This window comes from Hordeum vulgare, chromosome 4H, assembly GCF_904849725.1.
Source record: "Hordeum vulgare subsp. vulgare chromosome 4H, MorexV3_pseudomolecules_assembly, whole genome shotgun sequence".
NCBI classification, from domain to species: Eukaryota; Viridiplantae; Streptophyta; class Magnoliopsida; order Poales; family Poaceae; genus Hordeum; species Hordeum vulgare.
Window position 1 is genome coordinate 448,996,177 of NC_058521.1, and position 12,650 is coordinate 449,008,826.

General features: G+C 39.9%; 1 protein-coding gene across 1 annotated transcript; it reads left to right on the forward strand.

Annotated features, from left to right (window-relative positions):
* The first annotated feature begins 703 nt into the window (after window positions 1-703).
* On the forward strand, window positions 704-5,169 carry LOC123448895 (importin subunit beta-1-like). Its single transcript, XM_045125930.1, has 3 exons — window positions 704-925; window positions 1,913-4,332; window positions 4,581-5,169. The coding sequence occupies exons 2-3, from the start codon at window positions 1,922-1,924 to the stop codon at window positions 4,777-4,779; spliced, it is 2,610 nt and encodes an 869-aa protein (XP_044981865.1). The 5' UTR covers window positions 704-925; window positions 1,913-1,921; the 3' UTR covers window positions 4,780-5,169.
* The last annotated feature ends 7,481 nt before the right edge of the window (window positions 5,170-12,650 follow it).

Here is a 12,650-nt window from a genome sequence, read left to right on the forward strand (position 1 = left end):
CATGTTTTACGGCTTGATCTTGAGCTTCACTCAGTTTGAGCTCGCTCGAATTTTAATATGAACTGAGTCGAGCCAAGTACAACTCGCTCGAACTTGACTCGTTTGCAGCCCTATTCATATGTTTAAAGTATCAAGATTCACCTTAGTTGGATTGGTTATACCATCATACAGTGTGATGATTACCGCGTTTCCTCTGAAGTTCTATGCCCTTCTTGTAGCACACGTTCCCAATCTCTAAGGCAAAAGAACTACAAAGTATAAAGATTATCCTCTAATGGACGGAATTTCACTTTGTGTGCTAGATCCACGTTATTCTTATGTTTCTTAAAAATCAGAATTGGCTATAAGGACGTGTTTGGCAGCCTGCTCAGAGAGTGCATGAGCCCAAAAGTTCTCTTCCCGACCCATTTTTTGTTGTTTGGTAGGGTGTATGGATCGAGGAGAGCATGCATCAACTGATATGCAACCTAGCTGCATAGTACAATCTTCTAAAAAAAAAAAGATCGAGCACAGTAGGAAAGACGCGAGGTTTGCGTACCGGCCCATCACCAAGGCCCAAACGCACCAACGGCCTGGCACCCTAGGGTTTGGTCCAGCGCGACCTCAGCCGCCGGGTCGCAAACTCGCACGCATTCACACCGCCCTGCGCAGCCTCGCCTCCCTTTTTCTACCCAGCGTCAGCACAAACCGTTCCACCCCGCTCCCCATCGTCTCTCTCCCCCACGAATTCAAATTTCTCTCCAGCCCCAAAACCCCTCCGCCCCTCCCAGCCCAACCACCTTCCCCGTCCCCGTCCCCGTCCGAAATCCCCACCGATCTCCCCATCCCGGGTTCGGAACCGGCTCCCGATCGCCGCCGAGAGGTTGCGCGGGGGCAAGGAGCAGCGGAGGATCCCGTCGGAGAGCAGCGGCGCTCGCCGTCGAAGGTAATATCCGCTGCTCGGCCCCAGTATCATTCTGGTTTCCCGATCTGATGACGCTCCTGTATCCGAGCTGGTGTTTGGTTGGCGGCGGGTTCTGGAAGTTCCTCTGCGGGGAGATCCGTGGGGCGGTTTAGGCCGCGTAGTCGCTTTGGCTTTCGTCCCTGAATCGTGCGATGTTGCGGTTGATTCTGCACGGGAGTGTTGATTCGGCTTGTATCGCCTACTGTACTTTAGTTCTGGTCTGCTCAGGTCGATCTGTGGCCACTTCGATCTTAATTTTTTTGATCGATCCCAAAGTTTCCACAAACACGCGTGCAGGAATTGTTTTGTGCTTTTCTGTCCGTCATAGTATAATTATAGCATGACGCCCTGTTGAATAACTTAGATTTTCTAGATGCCTCTCGTTGGTTAGATCCTCGCACCTGATGTTAGAAACTATTTGTCTCTACATGTACTATAGAGCATTTTTGAATGAGAAGCATCATTGGATCGTGGTTCACGGTCATTTAAACGGTATGTTGATTGCTTAGATTTACGTTCTATTGTAACAGTCGCGTTCCATAGTTTATACTTGGACTGTAATTCAGAAACCTCCCCTTTGGGAAAATAATAACGATTCAGAAACTCATCCTTCAGGAAAATAATAACGATTCAGAAACTAAATGACCTGGTAATTGGCGACAGCTCAGGTGAAGTAATGTGCATTGAATCTCTTGCGAGCTATTGCACCCTCCCTGCACTTTCCAGAAGTGACCGCACTGTGTTGGAGGCTTGCAGTTCTACTTTTATCCTTTTTCTTATATTTTTGCACTGTATCAATGTGAACAATATGTGCGGCTAGAGTAAACTAGATTATTTTTATTTTCATTAAGCAAACTGGATTAAAGCTAGACTATTTTTGAACCAAGGTGGAGCCTGCCAATTTATTTTCATTTTTGACCTTGAGATCTTAGTATCTTATATGCTTTTCTGGTGATCTTCGTACTGCAGGTTAAGCTAATGGATATCACTGAGGTTCTGCTAGCTACGCAGTCCCATGATGGTCAGATCCGAAATGCTGCAGAAGGGAATATCAAGCAATTTGAGGAGCAGAGTTTTCCACAGTTTCTGCAAGCATTATCTGCTGAGCTATCAAATGATAACAAACCTCCTGTATCTCGAAGGCTTGCTGGTATTCTTCTTAAAAATTCTTTGGATGCAAATGATTTAGCAAGGAAAGAAAAATGTGCACAACGATGGATAAGTGTGGACCCGGCAATCAAGTCACAGGTTAAAGGTTCCCTGTTGATGACCCTTGGATCACCAGTGTCTGATGCTCACCGCAGTTCTTCACAAGTCATTGCAAAGATTGCATCCATTGAGATCCCTCTTCAAGGATGGCCAGAACTCATAGTAAGCTTGCTAGGTAACATGACAAAGCAAGATGCACCCCCTTCTCTGAAGCAGGCTACCCTGGATGCCATTGGATATGTCTGTGAGGAGGTATCCCCTAAGGATCTGGAGCAGGATCAAGTTAATGCTGTTCTTACAGCTGTGGTCCAGGGTATGAATCACATGGAGAATAGTTCAGGGGTCCGACTTGCTGCTGTTAAAGCATTGTACAATGCTCTTGATTTTGCCGAGACAAATTTTCAGAATGAATCAGAGAGGAACTACATAATGAAGGTAGTTTGTGAGACTGCCATTTCTAAAGAGGCTGATATTAGGAAGGCTGCATTTGAGTGTTTGGTCTCCATAGCATCAACATACTATGATCTTCTAGAGCCCTACATGCAGACATTATTTGAGTTGACAGCAAATGCTGCCAGGGCAGATGAAGAACAAGTAGCACTTCAAGCTATTGAGTTCTGGAGCACAATATGTGATGAAGAAGTTGCAATTCAAGAAGACGCTGAAGAATCTGGTGATGTTAGTTCTGCATGTTATTTCCATTTTATTGAAAAGGCCCTTCCTTTGCTTGTCCCTATGCTTTTAGAAACACTTCTGAAGCAAGAGGAGGATCAAGATGAAGATGATGGAATTTGGAATATATCAATGGCGGGGGGCACCTGCCTTGGGCTTGTTGCAACGGCTGTCAAGGATGCCATTGTACCTCTTGTGATGCCGTTTATAGAGGGCAATATAACAAAGCCTGACTGGCACAGCAGGGAGGCTGCTACATTTGCATTTGGTTCCATTCTTGAAGGTCCTTCAGTTGAAAAGCTTGCACCCCTGGTTCAAGCTGGCTTTGATTTCTTGCTAAATGCAACCAAGGATCAAAATAACCATGTCAGGGAGACTACTGCATGGGCACTTTCGAGGACCTTTGAGTTTCTACATGCACCAACCAGTGGTGTTTCTGTAGTGACAAATGCAAACCTTCCTCATGTTCTAGAAATTATGTTAACAAGTATCAAAGACTCCCCTAATGTTGCTGAGAAGATCTGTGGTGCCCTGTATTTTCTTGCTCATGGCTATGAGAATGCAGGGTCTATGTCATCAGTGCTGTCACCCTATTTTGGTCAGTTAGTGTCAGCTCTCCTTGCCACTGCTGATCGTTCTGATTCCAACAACTCCAGGCTTTGTGCATCTGCATATGAAACACTTAATGAGATTGTGAGATGCAGCAGCATTGCAGACACTTTGAACATGATTGTGTTATTATTGCAAGAGATCTTGAAGAGATTAAACCAGACCTTTGAGTTCCAGATTGCATCCTCTGAGGACAAGGAAAAGCAAAGTGACCTTCAAGCCTTGCTATGTGGTGTTGTTCAAGTAATCCTTCAGAAGTTCAGCAACTGTGATGATAAATCAGTAATCATTCAGTTTGCTGACGAAATAATGGTGTTATTTCTCCGGGTTTTCTCATGCGATAGTTCTAATGTGCATGAAGAAGCAATGCTTGCTATTGGTGCTCTTGCTTATGCTACTGGACCGGAATTTGTGAAATACATGCCAGAGTTTCACAAGTACCTTGAAATGGGCTTACAAAATTTTGGTGCATATCAAGTATGCTGTGTTTCTGTGGGTGTGGTAGCAGACATCTGTCGTGCCCTGGATGAGAAGGTACTCCCTTACTGTGATGGTATCATGTCTGCCCTTCTCAAGGACCTTTCGAGCCCAGAGCTCCACCGTTCTGTGAAACCACCAATTATGTCATGCATAGGAGATATTGCACTTACAATTGGTGAGCATTTTGAGAAATATGTTCCATACACTGTGCCTATGTTGCAAGGAGCTGCAGAGCTTTGTTCTCGCATGGACCTTCCTGATGATGACAGTACAGAGTATAAAAATGAACTCAGGAGAAGCATCTTCGAGGCCTATTCAGGTATACTTCAGGGAGTCAAAAGTTCAAAATCAGAGCTAATGGTTCCTTATGCTGGCCATATTTTCCAGTTTGCCGAACTGGTCTTGCGAGAGACATCAAGGTTAGTTCATGACCTTATGTAGTCAATGTATCAATCAATTTCGTTTGTCATATTCTCAAATAGAACACTGAAGTAAATGATACGTAGGAAACATGAACTTCATAATAACAATAGGCAGATAACTTTTCACCTCTGACGTTGTTAAAGGATGCATTCAACTAGTATAACCGGGGCCTGTATAAAAAAAATCTGTTACTCTGCCAAAGGACTGGATCAATGTGGTGATATATTGTTCAAATTCCTTGTAGGGATGAGGGTCTGACGAAAGCTGGAGTTGCCTTGGTCGGGGACCTCGCAGATGCGCTAGGACCTTCCATCAAACTGCTGCTCAAGAATTCAAATTTCCACTCGGAGCTCCTTGGGCGCTGCTCCCAGTCTGATGACGAACAGCTAAGGGAGACTGCATCCTGGGTCCAGGGTGTGATCTCACGTGTGCTGGTTTCATGAGCGAAAGCCTCTCCAGTAAAGCTGCTGGTTCTTTATCTGGATCGTTCAGCGTTGTTGATGGTTCTCTGGGCAAACTACTTCTCTTGCCAGATGAAACGTTATTGTGAAATGTGCTGCATATATCTCATGTTATTATGTCGCAAGACAAAGGTCGCAGGAGATCATTTATGCTTGTCATGTTCGTAATAGTGGCAGCGGCTTGCCATTGTCTAAAGTGGGTTGGGTTTCTGTTGCATTTTGGTCAGGTGTCCATGTGAGTCGATTGTAGTTGCAGCATCTGTGTCTTGTTGGCACCATTGCTCGTCAGTAAAGTTGTCGCTGATGGTGTGGAACTGTTACACTCACCCTATTACTCCAGCTGATTAGTGGATATACCGATGCTTTTGTTTTTATCTTGTTTGCGGAAGTCCACGCGCAGCTACTCCAGTTGTTCACATCAGACATTGGGTTTGATTGTATCATGCTCTGGTTCTGTAGAATAGATGTAAAAGTACCCCTTTGTGCCGTGCTTGGAATCGGTGTAAACAAACAGATGTATTTTTCTTACGGGTGTAACATACCGGTCAAGAGGGATTTTTGGGTGAAAACAAAAACGATAGATGATGGCCTGTATTTTTTACAAAGGTATTTAAAGTTGAAACGACGTTCCAAACAGAGCCTTGGGGATCCATCCAAGTCGTACAGCTACATACTGAGTCCTCCAAAAGGATTCTGTTAATATTGCTTTTGGCTCCCGAGCTCACTGAAGGCATTTAAATTCAAACTTTAAATTCAGTGAAAATTTGTATTTTAATGTTTCAAAAAATTCTGAAAAAAAATACATAGATAAATGAAGGTATAATACACAAGTGTGTAAATTTTCAGAACAAAATACGTTGAAATGAGGGCTGTGCAAAAAAGACAAATCTGAGGCTGTTTAACACATGTTACTATTCATCATTTCAGACCATGAATTTGTCTTTTTTGTACAGATCACGTTTTAAAGTATTTTGACCTGAAATTTTACACACATGTCGATTACATCCTTACATACATGCATATTTGTTTTCATAATTTTTTGAACCATAAAAATTTGATTTTGAATTTTTCAAAAATAAAGGCCTCCATGGCTCCCGGGAGCCAAAACGCCATTCTCTCTGCGTAGTCCCTCTATTCATTTATATATGGCCTAATGCGTTTTTCAAGACTAGCATTGACCACATGTTAGAGCAAATAATATACTTCATCCATCATGGTTTAAAAAACGCGGTTCCGTTTACATGCATTTTCAGAATAGAAGAGGATTGGTTTCGTTTACATGCATTTTCAGAATAGAAGAGGATTAAGACGCGTGACATTTAATGTTTGGTTAATTAAGAATACTAGTAAGCTGCATACACTCCTTGTTTAGTGGTTGTATGAGTTATTGCGCATTATCTTTTTACAAAAAAAGTTAGCCAATCAAGATTCACCTTGGTCCCAAAGATCGCTCATGCGTGCCTTCTAAACCGTAACGGAGAAAGTATGACATGAAAGTTACACAAAGCATATCGTTAAATTTATGTAAAAAGAGCTTCCAATGATATATTTTTTACATTATACATCTCATATACTATTATTCTTATCAATAATCAAGCACAGTCTATATGGAGGAAGTACCTTTGAACTACTTCTATTTTGATGAGGGATTTCTTCTCGCTGTGAGAGGAACTCAGAAATTAGAAGTATGTAAGATCATTTGTTATAAAGATTAAATCATGATACACACAGAATGATATTACACGTTTAGAAGTAGTACATCTTTTTGCAAGTACTCCCTCCATTTCTAAATATAAGTTTTTTTAAACATTTCATGACGGACTACATATGAAGCAAAATAAATAAATCTACGCTCTAAAGTATGTATACATACATTTATATGTTATCCATAGTATAATATCTGAAAAGACTTATATTTAAAAACGGAGGGAGTAATAAGGTTTGGGACTTGGCCCAAATTATTGATGAAGAGGCTGAGAGTCTGTTTCCCTCTTAGGTTCTTATTCTAAATTTACTCACATTCACCTAAAAAAAACACTAGTGTATGTATTTATCAATTTTGCCGACCTTCCAGCATTTATTGCTCTTTGCTGGAACATGCTAAATTTCTTTAATTGTTATACACATTATGCAATGATGAGTCATATGTATGTGCAATTTTTTTTTGGAATTTCTCGTGGAGTTTAAGTCCCAACATGAAGTCTATATTTGTTGACTGAGCTATTGAAACAGAATTGTGCTTTATTTGCTTTTAAATACATGAGCTTTATTTTCAAATTCTTACTAGACCATAAGGACCCAATTACGTTACCATATAGTACTCTACTAGTGATAAATAATTGTATTATGTTTTTCTACATCACATACATACATGCTTAGATTATAATTATTTTGTGGACTAAACCTTGCCTAGTCGCTATAGCTTTGTGAGGATAAAAGAAAGACTTATCAGGGGCATGCTCATGAGACGGAAAGAAGGATGAAGCAAAATATCAAGCTTGGGGATGCCAATGCATCACCACTTCTTCCATGAAGGTGAAAAGCTCAAAGTTTAGGTACGTCAATGCATCCCCCTCTACCTCAATTATCTTTACTATGATCTTTTTCAACCTATGTTTATTTATTTATTTTCATGTTATTTGCAAATTCTTGGAGCTTCAATTATATATTTTTTCAATAAGATTATCATCACAGTTGAAAGACACTTATGAAATGAGAAACTTGCATCACTACCTATATTCAATTTGTTCTCCAGGCTTCACTTATATCCTTAGAGAAAATTGTTGATGGATTTATTATTACGCTCTATGTTTTAGTTATATTTTGTTGGGGAGTAGACAAATTTGCCCTTGTTATGATATATGCACATTATGGTAGACTTAATAATTGGTTGAAATCCAAAAGGTTTAGGCTTGCACCAGATATAAGAATCCTTAGTACTTTATTTATTTCCAAACGTGGCAAGAGCTCTTTTACGTTAAAGTGCTTGGTGTAGTTTATGAACACTTGACTCGATTTCCTTTCTTTCACCTAAAAGTATAAATTAGGCATATAGTTAGTGGCTTGAGTGACATTGGTATGTTTACTTGGTAATTATTGATAGGTCAGGAACTTCTGGTGGATCTAAGGCGTCCATACAGTTAAGTCATGTCACTATACAACCCCCTCAGGATACTTGACTATGGTGTTTTATGTAATGTGATACCACTAGACATACCATGCTATGTTAATATGTTAAATACTAGTACATATCTTCAGCTTTGATATTTCATTTCATCTTTTGGTAGCATTGATCCTTTCCTCATATCCTTGCCTTATAATGTAGTGCCAAATGAGAAATTGTTTTTGTCCCTAAAGATAATTGTTTTGCAGTACTAGTAAGCATGCACGTGCAACACGCGTCTTAAATAAAATGAGTCCATATGGCATCATAGTAAAATACTTTTATCAAAAAATCCAGATGGCACCAAAATATTTTTCAAAAGTGTGACATATTTGGGATCCAACACACGTATCATAATCTATAGTAAAAACATCTATTTTGAATCTGATTTTTATTTTAATGAGTTTTTTCATCGAGCCATTTAAACGTGTGTGATTCCCAACAAAATGAGAACGTGTGTAACACACGATCCAGAAACATGTCTCCACATAAAATTCATGTTCACATAATAATTGTATTATAATTGTTACAATAATATATTTTAAAAACCAGAACTAAGCATGTCTTGAAGGTCCATCTTTTGAAGCAATGAAGGTCCATCTATAGGTGCGATCTATGATGCTTCGTTCAATGGACGGGATATTGTTTTGAGCTTCATTCTCTTCATACTTTAAAATATGCACCAAAAATTGCTTCCTCAGTTCAAAACCATCCTACATATGCATTATAGAACATTGTTATAACAAGTTTGTATGTGAAATAATATGTATACAAATAAGCATGATCTAGACATTCACCTGGGGTATGGGAAAATATATATTTCCATTGCACAATGAGTGCATGTAATTGAAAACAAAATAACCCGACAATGCACTACATGTATGAAATAAACACATAATATGCGTTGAATGAATTAATCAATATTATAATGCATTAAAAAGATTCATACTAGTGTGAGTTTGTTGGAACGACATGAACTATGCATTCCCATTTAGAGATATCATCCTTAAATGTAGGGTTTGCAACTTGACGCGCGAAATGAGAAATAACATAGGAATATCTTCAGCTTTGATATTTCATTTCATCTTTTGATAGCATTGATCCTTTCCTCATATCCTTGCCTTATAATGCAGTGCCAAATGAGAAATTGTTTTTGGCCCTGAAGAACATTGTTTTATAGTATCTAAAGAATCCTCCCGTAGTTACTAAGGTATCAATCCGCATAGTTCTCCTATGCACCAAAAGAGCATTGTTTTTGGAAAAATATATTATTTAAGTGTGTAATGTTTTATAGAAAAGAAAAGTAAATCGTTAAAACAATTGTGTTTATGAAGAATAGAGGATCAAAATCCATAATTTCACTAGTGGCATATCTCCAAATAGCATAGGCATGCTAAACAAATTACAATGGTGTATTGATTAAATTGTAGTTTTGTGTTTGATCATGCATGTCGTGGTTGCATACAGACATTACGTCCTTATGTCATCTATCCATCATGCATCTATAGCTTAATACTCCAAGGCCGCTCATAAGCATGCATCTCTAGGTATTAAGTAAAGTATTACATTAAAGCAAGGTGATATAATATTGATAGTGTATACTCTTTACCTCCAGTTCATCACCAAAACAACTAGGAACCTATCTTTTCATCCTTAGTGACAATAACACACTACACGTCTTTTTGCTTTTGTGTTACCGAATAGATAACTTGCAAGGTTAAAACTAACCAACATACACAACTTTCTCTTGGAGACCATGAATCTAAACATGATTAATTCAAGACTAATAGATTAGAAAGCATGTACATATTTAAATCATGACACAAACAAATAATACAAACCAAATAAACATTCATATATAATATGACCATGAATTGAAAATTCATCACACCACAACAAACACACAATGAAAGACATCAGATTGACCACAATCCTATTTGGTAACTTATTTGATCTTTGTATTGAATAACATGCATGGCAGATGTATATAGTTACTATTATGGATCTATTAGTCTTGCCATGTTTAAATGAATGACCTCCAAGAGGGAGTTATGTATGTTGGTTGGGTTTAATCATGCAAGTAACCTATCTTAGTGATAGAAAGATAAGAAGACTTGTAGTTTGTTATGCCACTAAGGATAAAAGATAGTTGCACAATTTCTCTTGGTGATGTAGTTAAGGTAAATAGAATATACTATCAACATTATGTCACCTAGCTTAATGCAATGCTTTGTTTTATTACTAAATACCTTGAGATGCATGATAGATTTTAGTCTTGAAGTGAGATATTAGCCATAGATGCAGCTGGATAGCGGTCTATGGGTATAAGGTTGTATTGTTCATATGCAATCATAATATGTATGGTCAAACAACGAAATATCAGTTTAATTGATATATAAATGTAATTTCTTTACCATGCCTATCTTATTTGGAGATTCCACTAGTGAAAGTATTAATCTCGGCCTTTATTCCTTAGAAATACAACTTAGTTTTCTTGCTTTATTATTATTTTATATTCAGATTTTTATTTACTTTTGCATGTGAAATAAATTCGAAACACTTGATACGTCATCAGTAGACAAGTTGGGAAATTGACCAAGTAAAAGTATTTTAGTTGACAATTGTCTTAAGCAGAGGCATGTGTACTCCTAATATTTGTGGCAACGTTTGGATAGAGCTTAGCTCAAAATGAGGCTTTATATAGGACATATTATTGGGGGTTATGTTTTTTAAAATTTCAATATTATGTAGGGGAACTTCGCATGGGAAACAAAAAACATTCCTACGCTCACCAAGATCAATCTATGGAGATCAACATCTATGAGAAGGGGGAGTGCAACTACATACCCTTGTAGATCGCTAAGTGGAAGCATATATAATGCAATTGATGTAGTCATACGTCTTCGCAATTCAATCACGACCCGTCCCGCGATCTCACCACGACCCGTCCCGCGATCCCATCACGATCCGTCCCGCGATCTCACCACGACCCGTCCCGCGATCCCATCACGATCCGTCCCGATCTTGTGCCGAACGAACGACACCTCCAGGTTCAGCACACGTACAAGTCGATGACGATCTCCACCTCCTTGATCCAGCAAGCGAGGGTGTACATGTAGATAAGTTCTCTGGCAGTACAACATCGTGGTGGCGGCAGTGGTGAACTAATCCGACAGGGCTTCAATGAGCTCTACCGAACTAATCTAGAGGAAGAAGACGATCTATGGAGAGGAGGGCAGCACATGGCTTTTCAGGTGGTGGCTACCCTCAAAACCTCCACTATATATAGGAGGAAGGGGTATGTGGGCTTGTCTTGGCCCCTCTTCCAAGGAGGAGAGGTTCAGCCGAAGTAGGGGGAGAGTCCACCTCCCACAAGGGAGGTGGACACCCTTGGGAGGACTCCTCCTCTCTCAAGCCTTGGCGCAAGGGCCTCTTGAGGTTGGCTGCCCAAGCCCACCAGGGGCCGATGCGCCACCTCCTAGGCCCCTGTGCCCCCCCCGGGGGTGGGTGGGCCCCTCCCGACGGACCCCCGGAACCCTTTCGGCACTCACCGTATAATACCAAAAATCACCGAAACTATTCCGGAACCCGAATACCACTTTCCTATATATAAATATTTACCTCCGGACCATTTCGGAGCTCCTCGTGACATCTGGGGATCTTATCCGAGACTCCAAACAACCTTCAGTCACCAACACATTTAACTCAATAATACCGAAATGTCACCAAACCTTAAGTGTGCAGACCCTGCAGGTTCGAGAACTATGTAGACATGATCGAGACACTCTTCGGTCAATAACCAATAGCAGGACATGGATGCCCATATTGGTTTCTACATATTCTACGAAGATCTTTATTGGTAGAACCATGATGTCAAGGATTCAATAATTCACGTATACTATTCTCTTTGTCCATCGGTAAGTTACTTGCCCGAGATTCGATCGTCGGTATCTCCATACCTAGTTCAATCTCGTTACTAACAAGTCTCTTTACTTATTCCATAATACAAGATCCCTTGACTAACTCCTTAGTCACATTGCTTGCAAGCTCATTGTGATGTTGGATTACCGAGTGGGCCCTAGAGATACCTCCTCTTCATACGAAGTGAAAAATCCCAGTCTCGATTCACGCCAATCCAACAGACACCTTCGGAGATACCTATAGAGCACCTTTATAGTCACCCACTTACGTTGTGACGTTTGATACACACAAGGAATTCCTCCAGTGCCCGGGAGTTTCATGATCTCATGGTCATAGAAACAGATACTTGACATGCAGAAAACAATAGCAATAAGCTGACACGATCACATGCTACGTTTATAGTTTGGGTCTTGTCCATCACATCATTCTCCTAATGATGTGATCCCGTTATCAAATGACAACTCATGTCTATGGTCAGGAAACCTTGACCATGTTTGATCAACAAGCTAGTCCTTAGAGGCTCACTAGGGACAGTGTGTTGTCTATGTATCCACACATGTATTTGAGTTTCCAATCAATACAATTATAGCATGGATAATGAATGATTATCATAAACAACGAAATATAATGATAACTAATTTAGTATTTCCTCTAAGGCATATTTCCAATAGTTTCCCACTTGCACTAGAGTCAGTAATCTAGTTCACATCACAATGTGATTCACACCCAATAAGTTGTGGGGTTCATCATGTTTTGCTTGTGAGAGAGG

What these genes read in the sequence shown, in the direction of transcription:
- LOC123448895 (XM_045125930.1), top strand. Translation starts at nt 1,922, where the DNA reads ATGGATATCACTGAGGTTCTGCTAGCTACGCAGTCCCATGATGGTCAG. An exon ending in GTCTTGCGAGAGACATCAAG is followed by an intron (nt 4,333 to 4,580) that starts GTTAGTTCATGA and finishes AATTCCTTGTAG; the next exon opens with GGATGAGGGTCTGACGAAAG.